At 40.7% G+C, this 25463-nt stretch overlaps 1 protein-coding gene across 1 annotated transcript; it reads left to right on the top strand.

Annotated features, from left to right (window-relative positions):
- Window positions 1-234: 234 nt before the first annotated feature.
- Window positions 235-23101, top strand: LOC149303125 (E3 ubiquitin-protein ligase UBR2-like). Its single transcript, XM_089481473.1, has 38 exons — window positions 235-309; window positions 1075-1173; window positions 1583-1746; window positions 2315-2414; window positions 2621-2749; window positions 3315-3498; window positions 5198-5259; window positions 5556-5666; window positions 5793-5858; window positions 6219-6341; window positions 6467-6530; window positions 7419-7543; window positions 8301-8353; window positions 8448-8550; window positions 9060-9108; window positions 10729-10883; window positions 11212-11314; window positions 12599-12708; window positions 12826-12917; window positions 13408-13581; window positions 14363-14562; window positions 14755-14848; window positions 15209-15370; window positions 15863-15975; window positions 16042-16105; window positions 16778-16926; window positions 17008-17063; window positions 18021-18117; window positions 18451-18518; window positions 18784-18919; window positions 19426-19516; window positions 20567-20694; window positions 21047-21155; window positions 21362-21418; window positions 21732-21809; window positions 21917-22087; window positions 22717-22818; window positions 22960-23101. Exons 1-38 carry the CDS (start codon window positions 250-252, stop codon window positions 23099-23101), a joined length of 4143 nt encoding a protein of 1380 aa, XP_089337599.1. The 5' UTR covers window positions 235-249.
- Window positions 23102-25463: the final 2362 nt, after the last annotated feature.

Below are 25463 nucleotides of genomic sequence, written 5' to 3'. Positions count from 1 at the left end.
TTCTGATTTGCTGCAAGCAGATGTATTGAAGTGAAGCCCTTGTGTCCAGCATATGCCACATTACATTATTGCGCATTTTATAATGGATCAGCGGGCTACAACTAGCAAAGCATTGTGTCGCCATCACTGATGTTTACTGGACAGATATTAACACCACGTTTGTGGATTGTCTTTTAACTTAAGTATCAACTGATGTTCTTCAACCTCCTTCCCATTATAGGTGCAAGAAACTGCTACCACCAGCTGTTCATGAGCAGCCTGTTAATGGACTTAAAGTACAAGAAGCTATTTGCCATTCGCTTTGCAAAGGTAAGTGACGGGTTTAATCCTGGACACTGCAGTGAATTACCCGTGCATATTACGAGCTGCGTTTCAGAGTATTTCTGTAGGCGGATGGGGTGTATTAGAACCAGTTTTTATATAAATCTTTTGCATCAAGGGAAGTATGTGGCCCTTCATTGTAGGTCACTACACATTCTTTGCTTTTACTCAAGGACTTTACATTTTATTCATAAAGCACCAGCACATGGGAAAAAATAATACTCTTGGTACAAGCTACACTAATTTATTATATATATACACGTGTGTGTGTGTGTATATATATATATATATACATACACAAACACACACACACACAAAATGGCTGTAAAGAAAAACCTTTTGGGTGGATGTTCTATTTTGGCACACATCGATTAATAAACATTACAGTAGTTCACAATATTCATTCTTACCTGCCACAGATAGACTTCTATGCTTCATTGGCACAGAGTATCAATGGGTTGTAAGGCTTCCCAGTAACGGTATTGGCGGCAGGTGGAAAAACTGAAATAACCCCGTTATCATTAGTGAATAATCACGTGCGAGGCCAGTGTGGATTAGAGGTGAATTTCCCCCTTGTTGTCTAGAATTACCAGCAGTTGCAGAGAGATTTTATGGAGGATGATCACGAGCGAGCAGTGTCGGTGGCTGCTCTGTCTGTCCAACTCTTCACTGTACCCACTCTGGTGAGTAAACACCTGCCGTGTCTGGACTGATAGATGCCACCCCTTGTCTTTCTTACCTTCCTTCTAATAGAACTATGAGCGATTGCAGAGTGATTATGTGAAAGATGACCACGACAGAGAATTCTCAATCACTGATCTCTCGGTTCAGATATTCACAGTCCCTTCACTTGTAAGTATGAGTGAGAAGCAGTAGCAGGCCTGCCAGATGTCTCCGTGAGTATAAGAGACTGTCAACGAGCCTGACGGCTAAACGGACATAGCGTGGCAGTAGAATGGCACTGTGTAACTGCTGTTTAGTTGGTATTTGCTGTATATATTGTATATACAGTATACATTGTGTCCCTTTAACAGCAGCAGACTACAAAAAGACATAATAAAAAGATAAAGAACAGTGGAGAAAAATATCATTCCCAACTAGCTGTGGCCATTGAGCTAATAATGTTGTTTTTTTTTTTTGGGGGGGGATAAGTTTAAAAGAAAAAAAAAACAAGCAGTCAAGTAAAAGGATTTTCTATTTGCATATCATCTGAAGGACCATCATTTTCGTATATTGACTAGTAATTTTTGTTTTGTGGCAGGCTCGAATGCTGATTACCGAAGAAGGTCTGATGACGACAATAATAAAGACTTTCATGGACCACTTGAGACACAGAGATATCCAGGGGAGATTTCAGTTTGAACGCTATACAGCGCTGCAAGCTTTTAAGTTTCGGAGGGTCCAAAGCCTTATCTTGGATCTTAAGTAAGTGCTGCTGTAATTTGCGAATGATTTTTAACATCACAGATGCTAGACGTTTGCACCGAGAAATTGCACCTAGACCAGAATCTCAGATTGTTGAAAGGGCTTTCAAATTATTTAGAGAACCGCTAAGAGTTAAAAATAACTTTTTTCATTGCATATGGCACACATCTTCACATTTCTTAGAAAGCGGCTTCCATTTTTTTGCGTTAGACTCAGCTTTCTCTTACAGGTCCGTCAGGTTGAGAAAGCTTTAAGTAATAGGTCTACTTTCTGATACCCTTATTACTACTTTTATTACTGCTTCTGTAGAACTGCTCTAAATGCCAATGCAAAGTGAGTTGTTGAGGTGACGGTCAGTAGAGCCGTTACCTTTTTGCTATGATTGCACTATAATTATCATTTTGCAGCAGATTTAGGCTCTATACATATGTTTTATTACAACAGTATCAATGATTGAGGCCTCTTTAAAGCATGCAAAGTCTACACAGAGCTGTTTTGGGGTTTTTCCCCAATAATCCATTAGACATGTTCTTGTTTCCGCATAATGCAAACTTGCCATTCCTTGCAGGTATGTGCTGATTAGCAAGCCAACTGAGTGGTCAGATGCTTTGCGCTGCAAATTTCTTGAAGGATTCGATGTCTTCCTAGAGTTACTGAAGTGCATGCAGGTATGGTATGGTATGAATAAGGGCAGGAAAGGGGGGCAGAAACATGGGACCCGAATGTGTACCTTGGGAAGTTTGTGTGTGCATATATGTGTACTAGTTATCTATATATTGGTGTATATAAGAATGCAAATATAATCACCCCTGAGAACCTCCTCCTCCAGCACCTTGTTTTGCCCCGGTGATGTGTATACTGTCGGTTTTTCCAGGGAATGGACCCGATAACCCGGCAGGTCGGCCAGCATATTGAGATGGAACCAGAATGGGAGGCAGCCTTCACTTTGCAGATGAAACTGACTCACATCATTTCAATGATGCAGGACTGGTGTGCTTGTGACGTAAGTACTGAAGCTGCAGTCAGACAAGTGAGGACCTCTGGAGCGCACCACCTCCTTATTCCATCTGTATGAAGGTGTTGGGTGCTTACATGCAACGAAAGCTTCAGGTCTTTTTACCCTATCCTAATTAAAGGGTCAGCCGTACAATTTTGCCATTTCATTTAAGTAATATTCATGCCTTGCAAGCTACTCTTTCTCTGTAAGGTGTTTGTGTAAAAGTCACTGCAGAGCTGCTTCGTTCCTCTATATGTAGCCCGGATATGTAGGGGGTCGATGTGTCGTGGTGGTGGGTGGAAGCCTGCAGGGGCTGCACAGACATGCACAGTACACCTGACAGTGCTGTCTGTCTAACATAGGCAATAACCACAGGCTAACTAGTCAACCTTGCTTTGCCTCACTAACACCAGGAGGAAGATTCATATTTGCCCCTTAACCGCCCCCCCTTTATGTCACATACCCTGAGATAATATAGGATTTTATTTCTCATTGTATTTTACATACACAAAGCCTCACATCGTCCATAGTACCGCTGTCACGTTTGGCTGACTTTTGTTTCCTTTCCTAGGAACAAGTCCTCGTTGGAGCTTACAAGAAGTGCCTTATAGTCTTGATGCACTGTCACAGTGGATTCGCCGACGGAGAGCAGCCGATCACGCTGAGCATTTCCGGCCATTCGGTGGATACCATCCGATACTGCGTGTCTCAGGAAAAAGTTAGCATCCACCTCCCGATCTCCAGGCTGCTCGCAGGTAACAAAAGTGCGGCTCTGGTGTGCGTTTCGGAATGATTTCTGACGCCATACTGCTCAATCACTTTACTTTGTTCACATTGTCATGCGCAAGAGAAGCCTGGCTGTTCATATGGGGAAGTAAGGTGCAGCGTTGGCTGGTTATGTGTTAAGTAAATGGATTTATTCACATTGATTTATACAATCCCTATATGTTTGCTGTGTCTCCTGCAGTAATCAGGTAAACTCTGTGCCCGGAGGCTTAACGCCTCTCACTTCGAGTACAGAGCACTAAGCTGTCTGACGAGGTGCTTAACACGGTCACATTTCTCATTGCAAATACCCCGAGCTCAATGCCTCTGTCCCCGGTGTGGAAGTCATTGTAGGTGGGTATGTGAGAGAGTCTTCCTCACCGGCCTAACGTTGCCGGGATATAACCGCCCCGGTGAATACTTCAGCCCCTGTAGCGGTAAAGACCCACAGGCTGCAAACAGGACTTATCTTAGGGCCGGAATAAAGTCAGTGTATTCTTTTCGGTAAAATGTTTTTTGAAATAATTTCACTTATACCGCTTTTATGCCTGTATTAGCAACTAAGGCCCTACTGTAAAATATTGGAAGTTTTTCACGTTTGACTAATACATCAACTTTTTGGGTTCTTTTATATTTGTTTGATAGGTAAATGTCTCTATTGTTACGTTTGGAAATAGGCCTTTCGTTAGGAATTATATATTGGCTAACAGACTAATGGCTCGTATGTGTCTACATTTTCATGTTCATTAAAGCCTTTATGTCCCTTAAGCAAAATGACCAAAGGTACTTAGCGTCGCTAACGTTTCTATTTCCTTACTCCCGGCTCCTATACTGGCAGGTATCGCGTATAAACGTGAATCAAGGTTAAATACCTCAGCAGAAGTAGGTCCCGTTAAGCCCTCTTAAAAGATGTAGGCTGCAATACCATTAATCCCAGGCTTCGGTAGCAGATTAGATCCTGATACAGCCCGCAAACGGTTTCCTTGTAGGTTTTAATATAAATAGATCAGATTTTTGCATGTACCAGCAAATCTGAAATATGAGGCAAATTTAGTACAAAGCATCCTCGTTGAGTGTAGCAAAGATCAGTTAGGTAATTAAATCTCGCCCCTGAACCCCCCCAAATGCTGCCCCCACCGGGTAGACGGGTAGTTACTGTAAAATATCAGGTATAATACGCACCTGTGTGTAATACTTTATAACTTTACACAAAATGTTGTATGTAAAAAGTGTGAAGTACTTGTGTATAACACGCACCCGCCTGATCAGGTCACGGGGGGGCTGATCTGTGCCTATAAAGAGCCATTAATCATCGATCGGAATTTATTAGGGTTAAAGTTGTTAAAAATAAATATTATAAAATAATCAATCTGTAACCACTGTCAGATCACTTGTAAGCAAGAAGTTTAGACCGCTGACGCTGATCAGTGAATCCGATGAATAATCGGTGATCAGACGCTAATCAGTTATGTGATAAAAATGTAAAAATAATACAATGTGTTTGTGTGGCGCAGTCGGTAATGATTTCTCGGGATCAGATTTGAAAAGACAGATGATGTCATTAACTCTTAAGGCAGATACGGACGCGCGTTAATAGAATTGTGAATGGTTACGCCAGCTGTTACTTTTGCTTGTGTTATTGTTAAGCAATACATTTTGATTCTGAGCGCTCTTTTCCCAAAATCTCAGGACTGCACGCTTTGCTGAGTAAAACTGAAGTGGCGTACCGGTTTCCAGAGCAGCTGCCGTTCGTGAGTATGAATTCTACTCGGCCCCTGCGTGTCGGATAAAGTTTTTAGTTGGGTTTTTAAATTGCATTTTTATGATTATATATATATATATATATATATTTTTTTTTTTGTCTGTACCCTTTGGCATCTCGCAAGGCTAGTCGGTGACCCCTGGGTTGATTGATGTTTGTTGTTGCTTGGAGTGATGTTTTATTGTCATTTTTAGATGAAATTTGGCTTTTGGACACAATTATCATTTATTAATAGTTGCTGTAGGTGGTTTTTAATGTAAGAAAATGTTGTTTTTTTTCCCACAGAGTGAATTAAGCCCACCTATGCTCATTGAGCACCCGCTCCGCAGCTTGGTGTTATGTGCTCAGGTACATGCCGGAATGTGGAGAAGGAACGGGTTTTCTCTAGTCAATCAGGTAAGGGTTGCTTTTTACAGGATGACATCACACTTGCTATGAATCAATTAGTGCTGGAACAATGTGAAAATTACATATAAAATGTATATATAGTGTTTTAAAAAGTTTTGTTTTGTTTTTTAACAGATTTATTACTACCACAATGTAAAATGCCGAAGGGAGATGTTTGACAAAGATATTGTGATGTTACAGGTATCCACTTTCATTCTTATACAAATTAATAAATGTGTAACATAAAGTGCTAACACTTTTCCCACAGGAATTTATTTTGTGGAAGGGATTGACACTTAAAATATCTGCCATGCCTTTTTTTTCACTGTTGCTCGTGGAAGCAAAATGTGACCCTCTATTATCCATGCATCATTACAACTATTCCGTCCCTGCTCTACCTCTGTTCCAGATTCATTCATTCATTCATTCATTCATTCACGGACTCCATTCTAAGCCATTGATTAGTGTATCTAACAGAAATCACCAAATAAACCAAAATAATCAAACTGCTGAAGGTAAAGGTCAAGCTTTGCCGCCCTTATTTCAACAATCTCATTTTAGGCTGGAGCATCTATGATGGATCCCAACCACTTTCTGATGATTGTGCTCAGCCGTTTTGAGCTTTACCAGATCTTCAGCACTCCCGATTACGGCAAAAGATGTCGCAGGGATACTCCGAATAAGGTAATACTATGACTCAATCTTATACCTGCGTTAAATGCTACCCCGTTTTGTGTCCGCTTTACTTTTTTTCTTTTCTATTCTGGAATTGACTTCCATTACTCATTTTTTTTCATTCTTTTTCATAGGATGTTATCCAGCAGAACAATACACTCGTTGAGGAAATGCTACATTTGATCATAATGATTGTTGGTATGTTATTATCCAGATCTGTGTGCACAAGAGCGTGTCTCTGTATGTATTTATATGTGTATCTATATATATATGTGTGTGTGTGTGTATATATATATATATATATATATATATATATGTGTGTGTGTATTTTGGGATCTATATATGTATGTGTGTATAATATATGTGTATATATGTGTGTGTGTGTGTATATATATATATATATATATATATATATACACACTCACACTCACACATTCACACACACACAGCCATAATGTGGCTATATGGGATATAACATTAGTTATCCAGGTGCTTTTAAAAGTTTGCCAGCATCTCTAAGGTTGGAAAATGTATTTGTTGCTTTGTAAGCACTATAATGTACATATTAGTAAATTTAGGTATTTGTTAAGTAAATGCATTGAGGTTTTAAGCGCTCCTACCACCTAAAAATTACACAGAGTAATGTTTTGTAGAATAAATGTATACATCATCCTATTGGAATTTTTTATTGCATATATAACCCAAGAAGTTAATTGACCTTGGGCCAAGCACATTTGTACCATTAAGTGAAATCGAGCTGTTTTTCCGCAGTATACCATCATGTCATGGACTGGACCCAAAAAGCATTCTTCTAACATTATTTATGTGATGGGGTAACTTTTCATTATCCCAAAGCGCTATATTCAGTAAGGAGATGTAAATAATCTTTTCAGTGCGGTTTTAAGGAGTCGCATGGCCGATTACAGACTGCTGGAATAAAACGCATCTATGCTGTACCCAGTGTGAGTGGCGAGGTTTCAGCCGTCTGTAATTTTGTAGCCTTTGAATAAACATTGACTGTATTTAATGCCAAGTCCGGAGAATAAGATAGACGGAGTTCTCACCGGTGTTTCTCGTGTCGCCCAGGGGAAAGGTTCTGCCCGGGAGTGGGGCAAGTAACTGCTATGGATGAGATAAAGCGTGAAATCATTCACCAGCTGAGCATCCGACCCATGGCCCACAGCGAACTAGTCAAGGCATTGCCAGAAGACGTAAGTAACTGCAGCCCAACCGACGTTAAACAGTGATTTTACAATTAGAATTATTAGATATGCTATTTCCAAACGACCCCCCTTTATTCAAATTGCAGGAAGCCTGCAGAATTTAGCTGCTGCTAGACTACAGTTTCCAAACTGAGAAGTTGTCTGAGGATGATGAGATTTGGTATCATAACGTAGCCTGCAGATTGATACTTCCTACAGTACAATAACTTGGTTTACCTGACTTAAAGGCACACTCCAGCCTTTATATGCACTTAAATGTGTGTGTGTATATATATATATATATATATATATATATATATAATAGCTTTTTGGTCCCTTTTTTCATGTTCAATTTGTGAACACAGGTAGGGGACAGGGTGAACCATTGTGTTCTCTGCAGAACCCCCCATTGTGCATTTGCCCCTTTCCCACCCCGGCTAAGTGCCGCGCAGGTGATGTGTTCGGAAGAAATATACTCCCTGCACGCGATATACTCGCCTCGGGGAACGCCGCAGGCGGGGGGTCTCTTCTAAATGCCGCGCCCCTCTGTGTCATATTCATACTATTGATTTTATGTGGCCAGTCAGTGTCAAGAATAGCCTGAGGAGGAGGGTTAGGGTTAACCAGAGTATTTTAATATACATTCTTCTATAGTGTGGGGTGTCCTTTTAAAGCTGTTGTTCCACTTGGCCACGTGTTAATTGAGTGTTCTAGAAGATAATGTAATTTTGATACATTTTATATATATATATTTTTATTTTAACAGGAAAACAAAGAAACAGGAATGGAATCTGTAATTCAAACGATAGCCTCATTCAAGTGAGAAATCTCTGTCCTTTCTAATTCTTTAAATATGATGTAATTTCTCTGCCACTTTCCTCTTCACTGATATTCTAATGCTTTTGGTTTTAAGAAAGCCTGGCCTGACGGGAAGGGGACTGTATGAGCTGAAGCCTGAATGTGCCAAGGATTTTAATCTATTTTATTACCATTACTCAAGAGCAGAACAGTCTAAGGTAACGTTTTCCATCACGATTGCTCATATTTAACTGAGATAACCAAAAGTTGGAAGTTTATTACGTATAGAATAGCAGCATGTCGCTGGATACCTATGTATTTAATCTTTACTGGCATGCTTTTCTCATATATATGTGTGTGTGTATATATATATATATATATATATATATATATAATATATATATATATATATATATATATACTCCACCCCGACCCAATCTTATAGCCGCACATTTCGGTTTTGTCTTGTGTTTTATCATTAGTCGTCTGCTAAAGGCAAGTACGTAGAGAAAAATACTTTCGGCAATTTATTTATTCTTGTCGGCTGCGACCGGTCAGAGATGATGACGCGTCTATAATATATGAGAATTCTCTGAAATTGTGTCTCTGCGGAAGGGCCGGTTTTAAAACCTGTGTTTTAGTAGATCCGTCCCTTTTGGTATTGTGGTGTGAGAAGGGTTCCTATGGACATAATTTCTTGACCCTCAGAAATGTTTATCCTTTGCAGGCTGAGGAGGCACAGCGGCGATCAAGGAGACAGAACGGAGAGGATACAGGTACATAGCTGCTTCTTCCTTTGGGAACCTATTCTAAAATGTTTATACATGAAGGCATACACATAAATTTATCTTAAATTATGTAATACTTTAGATTATAAGATATATGTTTTTGTTACTTATATGCGGTATCAAAAACAGGAGACAGCGCGATTGAGAATACTTTAGCTCTACGTGTCTTTAGCGTAAGTAGTTCAGTAGGAGGAAGGTTGAAATCTTTTCTTAATTAGATCTTAAAGGAGAAGCTCCATGGGAAAAATATGTATTTTTCAACTTGATCATAAAGTACAGTTCTGTGTTCGGTAATGTAGGTTACAATTGGGAAAGACTTCTTTTTATGTCTTTTATTCATCCGCAGACTTGGAGGCGGCCATTGCTGTCAGTCATGTGATATTTTGGGTGACTTTCCCTGCTGAGTGACCACATTGAGCAGATTCTTTCTGGCGATGCTAATGAAGTCTGTTCCTCAGTAGATTTTCGTTAGTCACTGTCCTACTGGGAGATTAAGACAGAGTCATTTTATCACAAGCCAGTATGATAAGGAGTTGGGTTGTTAGTAGGTTGAGCTCAGATAACAGAGCGAGAACTCATAAAAATGGCTAATATGCAGCTTTCCAAAATACTGTTTTTTGTTGTTTTTTTAACCATATTGTAATCTGATACTCGTAAGAAAATATGTTAGACGTTCCCCTTTAAAAGCTGCTAAACTATTTCATGTATCATGTTTTTTTTCTTTTGTATGGAGTGTTTAGGTGAGACTGGCACTAACAGGGTTAAGCCTTTCATGGGATCGTCTGGAAAATGTTAAGGGTATATATATGGGTGCTGCTCCGGTGACTTCTGTGGGTGGGCTACTGAGCATGCGCAAGGAGCTTACACACTAATGATTCCTGCTTTCAATAGACACAGCCAGGGGAGGAGGAAAACCACATTGGAGACCATACAAAATAGACGTTTGCCATTATTAATTTGTGAAATAAAATGTGGTCACTATTAACCACCGTGTTATACACACTGCCATTCAGGTGTTTGGGGTCACTTAGAAATGTCCTTGTTTTTTAAAGAAAAGCACATTTTGTCCCTTAAAATAACATGAAATGGATCAGGAACACAGCACAGACGGGGTTAATGTTGTAAATGGCTATTTTAGCCAGAAAAGGCTGATTTTTAATGGAATCTCTTCATCTTCCTGCGTTCCAATGGCACGCTGTGTTCACTAATCCACGTTTAAGTTAAAAAGGCTAATTGATCCATATAATCGCAAAAGGTTTTTCCGTTACGGCTAGAAACTTCCTTGTTGTCCATGAAAACAGCTAAGTGACCCCAACCTTTTGAACGGTAGTGTATATAGTGTATACGGTTTTATTTTTGTGAGACCCCCTCCTCCCCTCTCTTTGTTAATGAAGCTATATTTCATGCAGGTGGCAGGGTTGGTGCGACCCTTTCCATGATAAGCTTGTTCATTTTTCAACCTATTTGTTTAAAAACTGATATTCAGGGCAGCGAGGGAGCGGTGATCCTGTAGTTGACTGACGTGTTGACTGTATGTTGGAGTAAGACAATCTGAGACCCGTTGGAGTAAAACAAGGCTATTGAACGCCTGGGATTGTTTCGTTTCAGCTCTCCCTCCGCCAGTGCTGCCTCCTTTCTGTCCCCTCTTTGCAAGTCTGATTAATATCCTTCAGTCGGACGCCATGCTGTGCATCATCGGAAAAGTCCTTCACTGGGCGGTGGAGCCGAACGGCCATTCGTGGTCCGAGTCAATGCTGCAAAGGGTATGCCATCATAAAATGCCATACGCTACCATAAAACGCTATACGCTATAGAAAATAAAAGAATAATATGCAGAATGTGTAAATCTGTCTAATAGCTTTAGATTATCAGCAATGAGGTCTGTTCTTGCCAGAACTAATCCGTCACAGGGTTGTATTTGCCACGCATGGCTTTGTAATTTAAAGAATGGGATAACTGTAGAACGTGTCCCTCTTAGAGATCTCACAACAAGCCATGGAAATACTAAACATCGTAGATCTTGTGGGGAGAAGGAATTGCCTGCTAAACACATTCATAGAAAAGTTCACTTTCTTGGGTTTCGTTGCACAGGTTTTACATCTGATTGGCATGGCGTTGCAAGAGGAGAGCCAGCACTTGAAGAGTGTCAGCGAGGACAACGTTCTTACTTTTAACTTCACGCAAAAGATTTCCAGTAGGTTGCGTCGCTGTCTGTATTTCTCAATGGAAATACTGTAGTTTGGGGTAGCCGTATTAGTCCAGTGTATAAGAATGCAAAAAAACAGAATGTTGCAGAATCTTGTAATACCTTTTTTATTGGATTAACAGTATTTAAAATAATAGACGAGCTTTCGGGAGTCCTCCCCTTATCAAGTCAAAAGCATTTCTGACCATGCAAGTGAAAAACACAGTTTAAAACTGACCAGTACATGTTCTGATACAGGGTTAAAACAGGGGTTAAAACAACACGGTAGAGAATTTGCAGACAAAAAACTAAGGGTCGTAAATAGTGGCATATACTGCACAGATAAGGCTGGGGGGGGAGACAAACCGGTCACGCCATACATGACCTTAAAATCAAAACACTGAGAGGTCATTTCAAAAACACCCAAGAAAGAAAGACATTTGAAGCCCAAATGATACATTTTTATGATTGTAAAAACAGAGGACTTAATGTGGATTTGAGCTTCTTAGCACACTATCAAAACTTCCTATAACCTGTGCTTTTTGTTTTTGTTTTTTTCCTTCTTCTCTCTCTCCTACACACTCACCCCTGCTCCCCCCCTATATGCCACTATTTACGACCCTCTTAGTTTTTTGTCTGCAAATTATCTACGGTGTTGTTTTAACCCCTGTTTTAACCCTGTATCAGAACATGTACTGGTCAGTTTTAAACTGTGTTTTTCACTTGCTTGGTCAGAAATGCTTTTGACTTGATAAAGGGAGGACTCCCGAAAGCTCGTCTATTATTTTAAATACTGTTAGTCCAATAAAAAAGGTATTACAAGATTCTGCAACATTCAGTTTTTTTGCATTCAATGGAAATAGATATATCAGCAATATAATTCAGTTAAGGTAATAGGTATGGAGCGGTCGGTTATGTGTCTGGCATGACCATTACAGAGCTATAGAAAATGACTTTTACGTATATCTCGATAAGTTTGCCATTCCCAAAATACCAAGCAAACTCGGACCTTCTGTCCCGGTAACTGGGCTTACTTGAAAATCTAAGTATATTTAGAAAGAAAAAGTGGTTTTACCACGTTTTGTGATTTGCTTGGTCAGAGTATTAGTCTTAGGTATGGCATAGCTCGTATATTTGTCATTGGGAAACATTACACATGCAACAAGATGAAAGGTTTATATGATTACATACATTTACACAATCAATTGTTTTCCTTTAAATGGGAAAACATGAGCTTTAAGTGTTCTATGCGGTTCTTCCGGAATATGATTAAGGTACAGCGTCTTTTATTAGGACCCGGAGAATCTCCCAACACCTCTCCAAGCATATTGGCGATGTTAGAAAGCTTACAGAACGCAGCACATCTGGAGGTGCACAAAGACATGATACGCTGGATACTCAAGGTAACTGAGCTGCGGTTGTCACGTTTGTGTAAAGCTCACTAACGGTTTAGCTTTTCTTTTAATACCTTTTTATATTATGCATCATGCAATAGAGATTGGCATCTTTCTTTTTTATAGATGTTCAGTACGATCAAGAAGATCAGAGAAAGTTCGTCCGCTTGCCCGGTGGTTGAGACGGAAGGCAGCATTTTGGAGGAGGTACGGCTTAGATTGTGCAGATCAATTGATTTGTAGAATTGTTTGAGTTATGGAGTTGGATGTCGTCAATTACATAATTCAGTTGGAATATTTCACATTTAAAGGGAAACATGTTTGTTTGAAAGGTGTAGCTTTATCTACTAAAGTAATGTTTACTTTCATAACAGATACAGATATTCATTGCTATGTGTTTTTTAATGAACTCCCATCTTCTCCTATTCTAGAAGACCAGCTGTAGACAGTAAAATGTGTTTTTAATCTCCCTGGATGACCATATGAATTCAGTGTGCTCATGGGTTTCCTAATAAAGCAATCGGCCATTGTAGTTAATGAGCAAGTTAATTGAACCTAAATATCAGACGTGCCAACAATGTTTACGCTCAGGTCTGGAGATAAATGCATTTTGATAAGACTAAGATAAATAATAATCCTTTTCTGTGCGCTTCAGTGGGATAGTTGGAGATGTGATTTATTACACGTAATTTCTTCATCCTAGGATACACATGATAAAGACAAAGCAGAGAGAAAGAGAAAAGCAGAAATTGCCAGGCTCCGTCGAGAGAAGATCATGGCGCAGATATCGGAGATGCAGAGGCATTTCATCGATGAAAATAAAGAGCTTTTCCAACAGACTGACGAGCTCAGCGCATCAACCTCCGCTGCGTGCGATCTGGGGTAAAGCAGAGAATTCCTTCCCTCTCGGTCATGGACGCTGTCCCTCGTAGAAGACTCATAAATAAAGTGCGCTGTTTGAGTTTGGATGTATACACAACATAAGTTATGGTGGGGTAAAGGTGATGTAGTAGCAAAGGCTCTAGGAAGGTCTTGTTGGGGGTGGGGGGGTACCTCAAGCCTGGGTACTGGGATTCATACTTTTAGGGGAAAAAATGTATGCTATTGTAAAAGATCTCAAACAAATGGTTTGTGTTTTTGCAGCCGATACAAAGGTCTGCAAATGGGTAGACATTCTTAGTGGAATAAGCCAAATGGCTGATAAACATGAATTAGAAGAATGGTCGAGAGTATGAAAGCTGCAGTTTAATGTTGATAAATGTAACAACACGCACTTGGGGCATAAAAATCCAAAAGCAAAAGAAGGAGGGGGACTTGCAACAAAGTGTTGGGGGGGGGAGGGGGAAGAGATGTTAAAGAAGGAGACCTTTTATAACAAGAGGTCAATCTAAAACTAGCAAGTCGGAGGCTTAGTTTTACAGAAGTTTTACTCCACTTAAAGGGAACAGACTCCCAGCAGAAGTGGTAGAGGTTAATACAGTGATAGAATTTAAACATGCATGAATGATACAGACATAAGGCCATCTCGAGTATAGGGACTGATTGAGGTTTCAGGTTTTACAGCAGGAAATAATGGACTGATTAGAGGGTCATTAGTAATTATTTGTCATTAAGTTCTGTGTGTTGGACAGGCTCTAATGCCAATCCTTTTTTAACTCTACAGCCCTGCAACCCCGGACACTAAACCCATTGCCCTGGGTCCTCATCAATCGAAGTTTACTGAACAAAGTAATCTTGTCACCTGCATTTTGTGTCAAGAGGAGCAGGCTTTCAAAGTGGACAGCAAAGCTATGGTCCTTGCTGCGTTCATCCAACGATCAACCGTATTCTCCAAGAACAGGAGTCGAGTCATTGAAGACCCTGGTGAGTCCTGGCGTAGTAATAGTGTTTAAGAGGGTCGCTAATAATCTCTTGTAAAACTGCTTATTTGTTCTTCACTGAAATAGTTCAAAACAGAAGGTTTTGGTTGTGTAATGAATTTTACATTGTCGTAACAATGATCACATAATTAGTCCTTTATGTGGATTTTAAGTTTTTGCTGACTTTTATGTGCAGAGAAGTACGACCCGCTGTTCATGCACCCAGACCTGGCATGTGGGACACACACCGGAAGCTGCGGGCATATTATGCATGCTCATTGCTGGCAGAGGTAATTACCTGGTTATTTTAAAGAAATGCGCACAAACACGTCGGTTATTTTGTTGTATCCGTTATACATTTAATCTGAAATTACCCTCAAACTGGTGGGATTGGGGTAGAATTGGTCGTAGGCGCTTTTTTATTTATTTATATATATATATATATATATATGTGTGTGTGTGAGTGTGTGTTTTTTCTGGGTTTTGGGATCTCAGTAAAAGAGGTTCACTTATTTTTATTACATTTTATTTGTACAGCACTAGCTGGTTCCATAGCGCTATTCCAGTGAAGGAAGAATACATTAACACTTTCCAGCATATAGAACAGGTGAATATTGCAAGTACCCTTAACGTATTCTGCTCTCTCGTAGGTATTTTGATGCCGTCCAAGCCAAGGAACAGCGCAGGCAGCAGCGCTTACGGGTGCACACGAGCTACGACGTGGAGAACGGGGAGTTTCTGTGTCCTCTGTGTGAGTGTCTAAGCAACACGGTTATCCCCATGCTTCCACCGCCAAGGAGCTTATACCACAGGTTAGAGCTCATACAGACTTTATGTGCTTCAATCATTCGCTGCCAAATCCTTCAGGATTACAATACCAATTGGTGGAGCTAAAACTATAGACATTCGTATGTTTGACGTTTCGCATGCTAAACTTGCATACAACCAAGGGGTCAAGCTGCAAAGAAGTCTGACAGATACTCTGCGGGCTGAATCGAAGCGAACCGTAAAAACTGAGATTGCTTGGATATTTTTCTACGGTGTATCCCATGTATGCATATAGACGATTAATGATGCTCGTGTACATAGTATCATAAACAGTAAAGTATCCCTGTACACCAATACAATCTGAATAAACCCCTAAACATGATTAAATGCGTTGTAATAAATCATATCCAGAAATTTGCTCATCATTTAGACTTCCGTCTACGGTCTAAATTATATAATATTGAATTTGTGGCTGTTTTGCTTTCTTTTCTGTACCGGGCTGCATATTAATCAGCCGTATTTTTTCCCTTTTACAGACTCGATTTCTCTGATCAGCCCGACTTAGCCGAGTGGGTGACTGTGACGGCTCAACAGATCAAAGCATTGCATGCCCTCCACTCAGACCCAGAATCTGGTGCGTTTAAACACGGTGGCTTCTAGCACAGTGTCCTATATGCTCCACGAATACGTTATCCCTAATTCATTTCTATCGCAGGGAATTCCGAGACACCCAGACAAGTAGATATTCCCGAAGGTTTCCGGCCCGACTTTCACCCGAAGTACGTATATAAGGATTTGCTATCTGTTTCAAGGTTTAACGGTCAACAGAATTTCTGAATAGAGTGTGATGATATGATGCAACTCATTTTCAACGAGGTTCTTGATCCAAGGAGAAATCCGATTGCCTCTTGGAGTCAAGAAGGAATTTTTTTTCCCCTGATGGCAGAATTCGAAGTAGCTTAATTAGGGTTTTTCTTGCCTTCTTTTGGATCAAGAATAGGAAGGTTAGGTAGAAGGGTTGAACTTGATGGACTTAGGTCTTTTTTCAACCTTATTTACTATGTAACTATATTACATGATGTGATTTGCGCTTAAACCTGTGATAATGGGATTGAGCAAGAGTGGTTATTTTGTTAGCATAGTTCCATTACCCTGTTCTTTCCCGAGCGCCACAGAAGGCCCATCATATCTGACATAAGCCAAATGGTTATCAGCCGTCAAATTCTGTTAGTAGAACTACCCATAGTACTGGTATTAATGGGGAATTCTCTGCTTCGCTTCATCGTACGTTTTGTAATTTCATTCATTTCAAAACCGCACATTAAATGTATCCGCAATATGTGTGCCAATAATTAACGCTAAAACATCGTTTATATGCACTCTGAATAGTGTTATATAGCTAAACGTATATACAGCACATATCTAGTTAACATTGCTTGTCTTTTCATCAGGAATCCATATTCTGACAACATTAAAGAAATGCTGACAACGTTTGGAACAGCGACGTACAAGGTCGGGCTGAATGTCCACCCCAACGAGCAGGACCCCCGCGTCCCAATCATGTGCTGGGGAAGCTGCGCTTACACGATCCAAACCATCGGTGAGATCTATGTCTGTTCAGTAAGAGATGAAATAGTGCTTCATGCGTTTATTTAAATCATCTACTTTTACCATCCTGCAGAACGCATACTGATGGACGAGGAGAGGCCTTTATTTGGGAATTTGCCCTGCCGTCAGGTAAGAACTAATAACCTCCTAAAGTGAGAAATGCTTACCGCATACAAACACGCATACAATGTGTTCTTCTCACGAGCAGTCTGATCGGTAACTATATTAGATTGTTACACGTTTGTAATACCTAATAATTCTGTTATAGACATATATATATATATATATATATATATATATATATATATATATATATATATATATATATATATATATATATATATATACATCTAATTTCTTATGTTGGTGCTTTTCACTGAGCAGTAAACCCCGTCATGTAACATGATCGTAGCCGTGCTGTGGTTTCTGGTTGATTTGCCTTTCTGTATAAATGCTATGTTTTTGTGTTTTAATATTTATACCTTGATCAGACTGGCACTGGTGTGTGTGTGTGTGTGTATATATATATATATATATTTATAGATTATTTTTTGCTTGATAAAATATGTTCTGACTGGATGTTGCTGTATGGGTCGCTATCAGCTTACACTGGATCCTCGGGTTCCGATATGGGCTGCCACCGGAAATTAGTACTCGCCATGTTGTTCCTGTGCCACCCCATCACCCACGAAGACAGTATATGGCTGATGAAGGTCTATAGGTTTAAACAAAGTTCTAATTTTCATATTTAGAAAATCCCGTGTCATTTCTTGCATTCGTAAAGTTATGATGAGGAGCTGTCGGGCGGTTGTCCCCTGCACAGGGAATCTGCCAGTAACTCGTAAAGGCATATCGTGTCATGATGGGTTTAGCTCCTTCTGAAAATCATGACTGCATGTAACGTCATTAGGGATGCAAATGGTTTAAGTATCGCTAAAAAGTATTTTTGCCATCTTGCTGCCAAGTTTTCATTTCCCTTCTTACCCAAAGGTGTTAATAATAGAGGAGGGAGGGTGTAGATCGTGTCTGTGCCGTCTGACCCGGGATAATTCTAATTTTTTTCCCTTTTGTACCGTTACATTTTAGGACGACTGTCTGAAGTCCCTGACCAGGTTTGCGGCCGCGCATTGGACTGCGTGTTCCCTTCCCGTGGTGCAGAAGCACCTCTGTCGCCTGTTTCATGGTAGAGATTTTTTTTTCTTAAAGCTTGTTTCTTCAAACCATGACTACGTTTTCTGACACTCAGTATGGGAGAAGTTAGTGACCCATTGATAATATACTAACTAAACAGGTATCTTACTCAACATGTCCTACAGGCAATAATCAGTAGCGTTTAGTCTTTTAATTACAATATATGGTCCATAGACAGCGCAGCATGTTATGGGGCTTTTTAACCCGTAATTCGATCGGTTAAGTTATGTTTGTGAAGCGTCTATATCACCGGAATATGAATTGCGCGTAATTCAGCTGCAGTATAATTGAGTGTTACTTCATACATTTATTTTTTTTAATACAGCAATTGTGCCTGAAGAAGACCGCAGCGATATCCCGTATATACTTGATATTGATATGTTTCATTTGTTGGTGAGTAACAGAACACACGGTCTGCCTATAAACCTGCAATGAGATATAAACCATCAAACAGTGCTTAAATTGATGGTTGTACTACACTATGGTGTGTGTGTATATATATGTATATGTGTGTGTATATATATATATGTGTATATGTGTGTGTGTATATATATATATATATATAATTAAACCCTCTAGATGCATGTTGTTTGCCGACTCGATATGTGGCCGCCCTGTTGTTTGCTGGATTGTACCGAATGTTTTTTCCCCCCTTTAGGTCAGTTTGGAGCTCGCCTTCCCAGCCTTGCAGTGCCAGGACTTCTCTGGGATCAGCCTCGGGACGGGAGACCTGCACATTTTCCACCTTGTGACCATGGCACACATCGTCCAGATAGTTCTTTCCTCATCAATAGGTAATTAAAGTAATTATGTATGCGTGATCACCATTACTAAACAGTATGGCAGCTGCGTTCCAAGAGGGCAGGAACGGCTCTGTATCGCGTGTTAACGATGGTCGGTGTGCGGTGGCAGCATTTACCGGTTTGTGATTCTCCAGCCGGAGGCTGTTTTAGCATGATGAGAGTTATAGGCCTTATCGTGTTTCTACACACTACAGAGCCATACAGCCCCACTAATGAAGAATGCGTATTAAAGTACATTGAACGTTTTAATATGTATTCTTTACCTATAAGAAAGAAACAAATAACGCCACTTACCTTTAGCGTAAGCTGCAGCCCCAGAGTTAAAGCATGGTACCTTCTCTGTGCTCGGCTGTCTGTGACCATGTTGGCTGCTCAAAGCACATGCGCGGGGAGGTCTTGTTAGCCCCACTCGAATTATTGCGCGATTGTGCCGAGTCCCTCAATGGATTTGCACTAGAAATTTTTTTATTGCTAATTATTACTGTTATACTTTTCAGAAGAAAACTGCATGGACCAAGAATCCAGTGATGGCGACGAGGAGCTGGCTGTCATTGAGTTATATCGGAAGATTTGCCAGTGTACTGGAAGGTAGGGGGGGTGTTGGGTAACAAAATACGGATTATATGAAAACCATTTACTTTTTCCTTCCATTTTTTTTACGTTTGGTACATTTAAAGTTTCTGATCTGAGGCTCAGATCTTAACCATTAATAACATTGTTTCCCAGAACATCTCACCAGAGGACGGATTGTAATTCTTCACGCGCAGGTTATGGGGTCTGTACCCCGATCAGCTAACATGCCCAGTCTGTGACCGCTCTGTGAAGCCTAAACTCCCTGTGACATCCGCATTCTCGCCATACACCGCTGACTTTGTCTCTATCGTCAGACAGCTCCGTGCAGATAGTAGTATGAGAGCTCACGTTTTTGGCATTCAAACTGAAGGTTTCCGATATTTACCGTGAAGTCCCCCCCACCACATACATAGTGCCCCGTAGCGCTTTATAATGTCTTCCTTCACTTAACGTAGGAGACTTACCATTTACGGAAAATACGATTGTTGGCACAGGTCCAGAATTTTTTTCTTTATAATTATTTTTTATGTACAAAAACCGCAATCGGGGCGCATGTGTATATAGGAAAAAAATAAATATATATCTGATAGTGTGATAACGTATGTAAAAATCAATATGTGTAATGAGTATATGCACTCACAAGTTTAGCTTCAAAGGTAAAAAAACAGTTCTTTATTTTTACCTTTGAAGAGCCTCTTTCACCGGCTATACTTGTGAGTGCACATACTCATTACACATATTGATTTTTACATACGTTATCACACTATCAGATATATTTTTCTTTTTTTCCTATATACACATGCGCCCCGATTGCTGTTTTGTTGGGCTGCCGCAGTGTAAAATAGGGAAGTATTTTTACTTTATTTTGATTTCTCTGTTTTTCCAATTTACTTCAACACGTGACGGGGTGTTATAGGTTTATATTTTCTAATTATTATTTATGTATGATATCCTTAAAGTTGCCATTTTGCATCTAAAAGAAACTTCCTCCAATAGGATGATTTTTTTTCTTCTGCCAAACACTTTTGCTGACTGTGGGTTTTCCTTTACTTTTACATTTTAAAGACCCGTGAGAGATCTGTCCGGATGGCATATGTACAGAACGCTAAAAACTGCTATCCTGCCCTTCCTGAGGTGCTCCGCTTTGTTTTTCCATTATTTGAATGGAGTTCCAGCTCCCACAGATTTACCAGGTAGGTTTCTACAGTTACAGTAGAGGCTGCCCATGGGGGGGGGGGGGGTCTGCACTCTTCACCCAGACATAGGCTGCTCATATGGGGGTCTGCGCCCTTCACCCAGACATAGGCTGCTCATATGGGGGTCTGCGCCCTTCACCTAGGCAGAGGTCGCTCATATGGGGGTCTGGGCCCTTCACCTAGGCAGAGGTCGCTCATATGGGGGTCTGCGCCCTTCACCTAGGCAGAGGTCGCTCATATGGGGGTCTGCGCCCTTCACCTAGGCAGAGGTCGCTCATATGGGGGTCTGCGCTCCACTTGTTCATTCTGGAAGCAGTTGATGTGGATTTGCTTGCTTTTTGTTTTCCAGTGAACGGAATGAGTCAGTTTGATCACCTCTGCAGTTACCTGGCGCTACCAACCAACCTCATCAACCTTTTTCAAGATAATCCCAAAGTATCTGACACTCTGATTAATAGGTAATTGAAAACATCTTCGCTTTGCGACCTGCTGTTCTGCTTCAGTAAGGCAATGATTTGGGGTTTTTTTAGTAATAAAGCCAGTTTGTGAAATTGATAGACAGATTTGGTCATTTTCCAAAATGAGCTCTTTATACATTTGGCTAAAAAAAAAAAGAAAGAAAATGATGACCCTGCATTCACTGATTGCCTTCATTTTGTTTTAGTTGGTGTAACAACAAGGAGGTGAAGAGGTTTCTGCTTGGTGAACAGACGGCCGTCAGGTAGGGAGTTTGACTTTAATGCTCGTCCAACGCCTCTCTGAAATGCATCATGCGCGGCTTCAGCGGACTTATCAAAATATTTAGGGTGGAATAATTTTAGTAATTTGTTACAGAATAATAGGCGACTTGATCGTTGATGAGCGTTTGGAGGGTTCTTCGGGAATGTAGAGCACAAATGCCCCACCAGTTTAGAACTTGCCCCTGGGCTATTGTCCGTTTTACTCGCAGACTGGTGGCACGGCCCTTGGGCCACCGCTTGCTGCCTTACGCTGCTCAGCTGTTTCTCTAATATGTTCTGCCTTTTTTATTTTAGCTTTCCAAGAGAATCCAACAAACTAATAGATCTGCCCGAAGATTACAGCAGCCTCATTAACCAAGCATCAAATTTCTCGTGAGTAGCGGAACTTCTCTGCCTGGGTAGCGGCGGCTTTTATTGGGATATTTTTAATGTTTTTGTTTGAGAATTGTATCCGTTTTTGTTGTTTTTTTTTCAAACAGGTGTCCCAAATCGGGAGGGGATAAAAGCAGAGCCCCCACTCTGTGTCTGGTGTGCGGGGCGATGCTTTGCTCTCAGAGCTACTGTTGCCAGACGGAACTGGAGGGGGACGATGTCGGCGCATGTACTGCACATACGTATGCGTGTGGATCCGGAATGGGCATCTTCCTCCGGTACGGGCGTTTTTCCCTCTGTGATCTGCGGTTACGTTTGATGAATTGTTGCTATTCCAGTATATTTATATATGCGAATGCATGTACAACCTACACATATGTACATACGCGGGATACTTGGGGGTCCTGGGCTTTTCCATAAACATATTTTGTTTCTGATCTTATTATTATGGATTGGCATATAGGGGGAAAATGGTAAAAGCTTGGGGTTTTTGTCTCTCCTCTCCTTATTTGTATTCCGCATTATAGTGTAGTGCGGAGCTTCCCCATCCTCTCCAGCAGAGGGCGCCCAAGAGCTCCTTGTCTGTTAATTCATTGGATTCATTGAGTGCATTTTTCAAAGAATATCAATGATTTAATTCTATATGCATTTGTGACAATAAGTGGAAAAAAGCATATGTAGCATTCGGTGATGGGTATTTTCTCTGCACTTATCTTGTTATTGAGACTGAATATTATTACGGATTACTTACAGGCTGGGCTAGCTGGCTTCTCCGGTTTTTGCCATGTCCATGGGATACTGTATCCAAGTCAATGTTTATATAGTGTGTTATGTCACAGTATATAGGACGATGTATATGCTTTCCATACGGCTCCTTCATCCATATATTGTATGCCAATATTTACAGGGTCCGGGAATGCCAGGTCCTCTTCTTAGCTGGAAAAACCAAGGGATGTTTCTACGCGCCCCCTTACCTTGATGACTATGGAGAAACAGACCAAGGACTACGGTACCCGAACGTCATCCATTTTTCTCTGTTTCGTGTTTATTGAATATTTCTATGGTTATCTTTAAGATCCAAAACGCCAACTTAACGCATATTTCAGGAAGACTAAACAATGTGTAATAATACATTTTAACAATATTTTAGGCGTGGAAACCCTCTGCATCTCTGCAAGGAGCGCTTTAAAAAGATCCAGAAGCTTTGGCAGCAGCACAGCATAACGGAGGAAATCGGACATGCGCAGGAAGCCAACCAGTCTCTAGCTGGCATCGAATGGCAACATTTATAATGACTGGTCATTTTTTTTTTTTTTTTATAGCTGTTCACTTTTTCTAAAACAGAAAAAAAAACTGTGACGGAAAACAGCGTATTGTACAAACAATGCAAATTTTTAATTTATATTTCATTGTTTAGTTTCTGAATAAATGTGGCGTTTCCCTAGAGGTAGTGCAAACGTCGCCAGTAAGTCGGATCCCCTTAGTATTTGCTCCCCCCCCTCCCCGTGCTTCCTTTAAACAGGGGAACCGTAGCTTGGAACTCACAGCACATCTTTTTCAGTAGTAAGCATGGCTGCCCTTCTCATAACGTGGCTAAAAATGGCAGTAGTTTGCTTGAGGACACAATGACTCGGGCGACAGCTTCAGCCAGAACAATCCGAGCTTCACTTATGAGATAATCGCTCTTTTTGCTGGTCTCCCGTGATTAATGATGTCATTGGCAGCAGTGGCTCTTGGGAGTTGTAGTTTAATGGAGAACTCTGGTCACTTGCCTCCTGTCTAGTCAATTTTGTTACCCAATTAAACTGGCAGCAGACGGGTTTCCTCTCCCCTGCTTATTAATCGTCTCGAGGAGAACTGCGATCTAATGCAGCTTATAAACGTACACTGAGCCCCAGGTGCCCATCACTCTCATCCGTCGCCTTGAGTTATCACATAAGCTGTAACACTCCGCTTTAAGAAAGAGTATCTTTTATTTGCACTCTTTATGTAAAAACACCATGGATTTTGGAAATATGTGTAAGAAACGGATCCTGTGGGTTTAAAGCAGGGATGTCCAGAGTCCGCTAGTCGGTTTGGGTCGGAACCGAATGCAGTGGAAACTTCCTTCTACTGTTTGGGGGTGCGTGAAATGTTCCTTCCATGAGCAATACGAGAAATTGCTGTTTTAGTTCAGTTTATATTTTGGAAAATTCTCATGGTATGAATACAGGTCTTTCTTACCGGCGGCACGTTCCTTCATTAACATCTTCACTGCCGGAATAACTGTTTATAGCAGGGTCTCAGTTGGGGCAGTGAAGTCGTTGTAGAGACTGAAATCCCGTTGGTTGCGTCGCCATTTGATGATTACAGATATGGTATATTTGTAGATATGGTATTTTATTGGGATGAACTCCTATCGCGTTAGCGGACGGCAGGCGGTAATTGGCAGGACCCCGTTTGTTGAGGGAGGGCAAAGCATGCGATGGATCATCAGTAAGGAGCAGGCATTCGGGTATTTCATGGTCAAGAAAGCGGACCTCCGTGTGATTGCCCTAATAATGACCCCTTAGTAAATAAGCAAGGCTTTTCTGGAACATGCGCACAGCACCTCAGACTACCAGGTAGTCCGACCTAAATCGCCATTTGTAACAATCTAAACAGGGTCACTTTTCACTAAATTCACTAAACCCTACAGTCTGATAATTACGTGATTAGGAATATTTCCTTTTTCTGTTACATTTAGGGTTCTTGGGTTAATCGCCATTTCAATTTGGCCCAATCAAATTTGAATGTTCGAGATAATTTTGGTTCATTCCAGATATTGCGGTGGATTAACCCCTTGAGTGCTGCCGGAGTGCCACAAATTCCAAAGCAAGCGATCTGATGCCTGGGGGGGGGGGTAGATTTAGGCCACAAGGAGTCATTTAGTAAGTGAACTGGCCCGTTTTAGGATAGACTCTCATTTATCTCTCATTAAGCAGTCCTCTTGCCACGCTCGGTTTCTTCGCATGTATTTATGTTCCATGTAGAAAGTGACTATGTAAAAGACATGTATGAACGGAAGTCTATTTGAAAGGATTTTACTTCATCTTTAATATACATGAAATTCTTGTAATATTTGAATGTAACATATGTATAAAATATACAACTTATGGAGAATAAATGCTTTAGCTGTCCTTGCCGGTGTCCTTTGTGTTATTTATGCTGTCGTGGCATCGCGTCTCCGGATTACCCGGACACCTGCAGCGTCTGCACTCACCTGAGCGCAAAGGTGATTATGATATTAGTGCTGATAAGGGCACGGCCGAGCTTGCTCATCAGTTCAGCGGATTACACCAGGTAGGGGGTGACTTTAAAGTGAACGAGGCATTTACCTCCTGGGAATTGAGAGCAATGTTTCATAATCATAACCGCTTTAGTGAACAGAGATGTGTTTACATGGAACCTGTTAGAATCACATATACTGTTTTTACAGATCCAACAATAATATTCATGATCTGTTTTGTTTCAAATATTATATTGACCGTTTAACAATATTTTTTAATGCGAAAAGTAGCTTAAAGGGTATTCGTTTAAGGGAACCAGCATTATCTAATCACTTTCCTGACGTGAAGGTAACTCCCGTCTCCCCCCGGGGTGGATTTTCATAATCTATCATGAATGAAGGGTCTG

This window comes from Sceloporus occidentalis, unplaced genomic scaffold, assembly GCF_023333645.1.
Source record: "Sceloporus occidentalis isolate IW3139 unplaced genomic scaffold, rSceOcc1.0.p SCAF_15, whole genome shotgun sequence".
Classification (NCBI taxonomy): domain Eukaryota; kingdom Metazoa; phylum Chordata; class Lepidosauria; order Squamata; family Phrynosomatidae; genus Sceloporus; species Sceloporus occidentalis.
The sequence above is the reverse complement of the archived record's forward strand: the minus strand, read 5'-3'. Positions and strand labels throughout refer to the sequence as shown.

What these genes read in the sequence shown, in the direction of transcription:
- LOC149303125 (XM_089481473.1), top strand. Translation starts at nt 250, where the DNA reads ATGAGCAGCCTGTTAATGGACTTAAAGTACAAGAAGCTATTTGCCATT. An exon ending in TTTGATCATAATGATTGTTG is followed by an intron (nt 6,531 to 7,418) that starts GTATGTTATTAT and finishes CGTGTCGCCCAG; the next exon opens with GGGAAAGGTTCTGCCCGGGA. An exon ending in TTGATATGTTTCATTTGTTG is followed by an intron (nt 18,519 to 18,783) that starts GTGAGTAACAGA and finishes TCCCCCCTTTAG; the next exon opens with GTCAGTTTGGAGCTCGCCTT.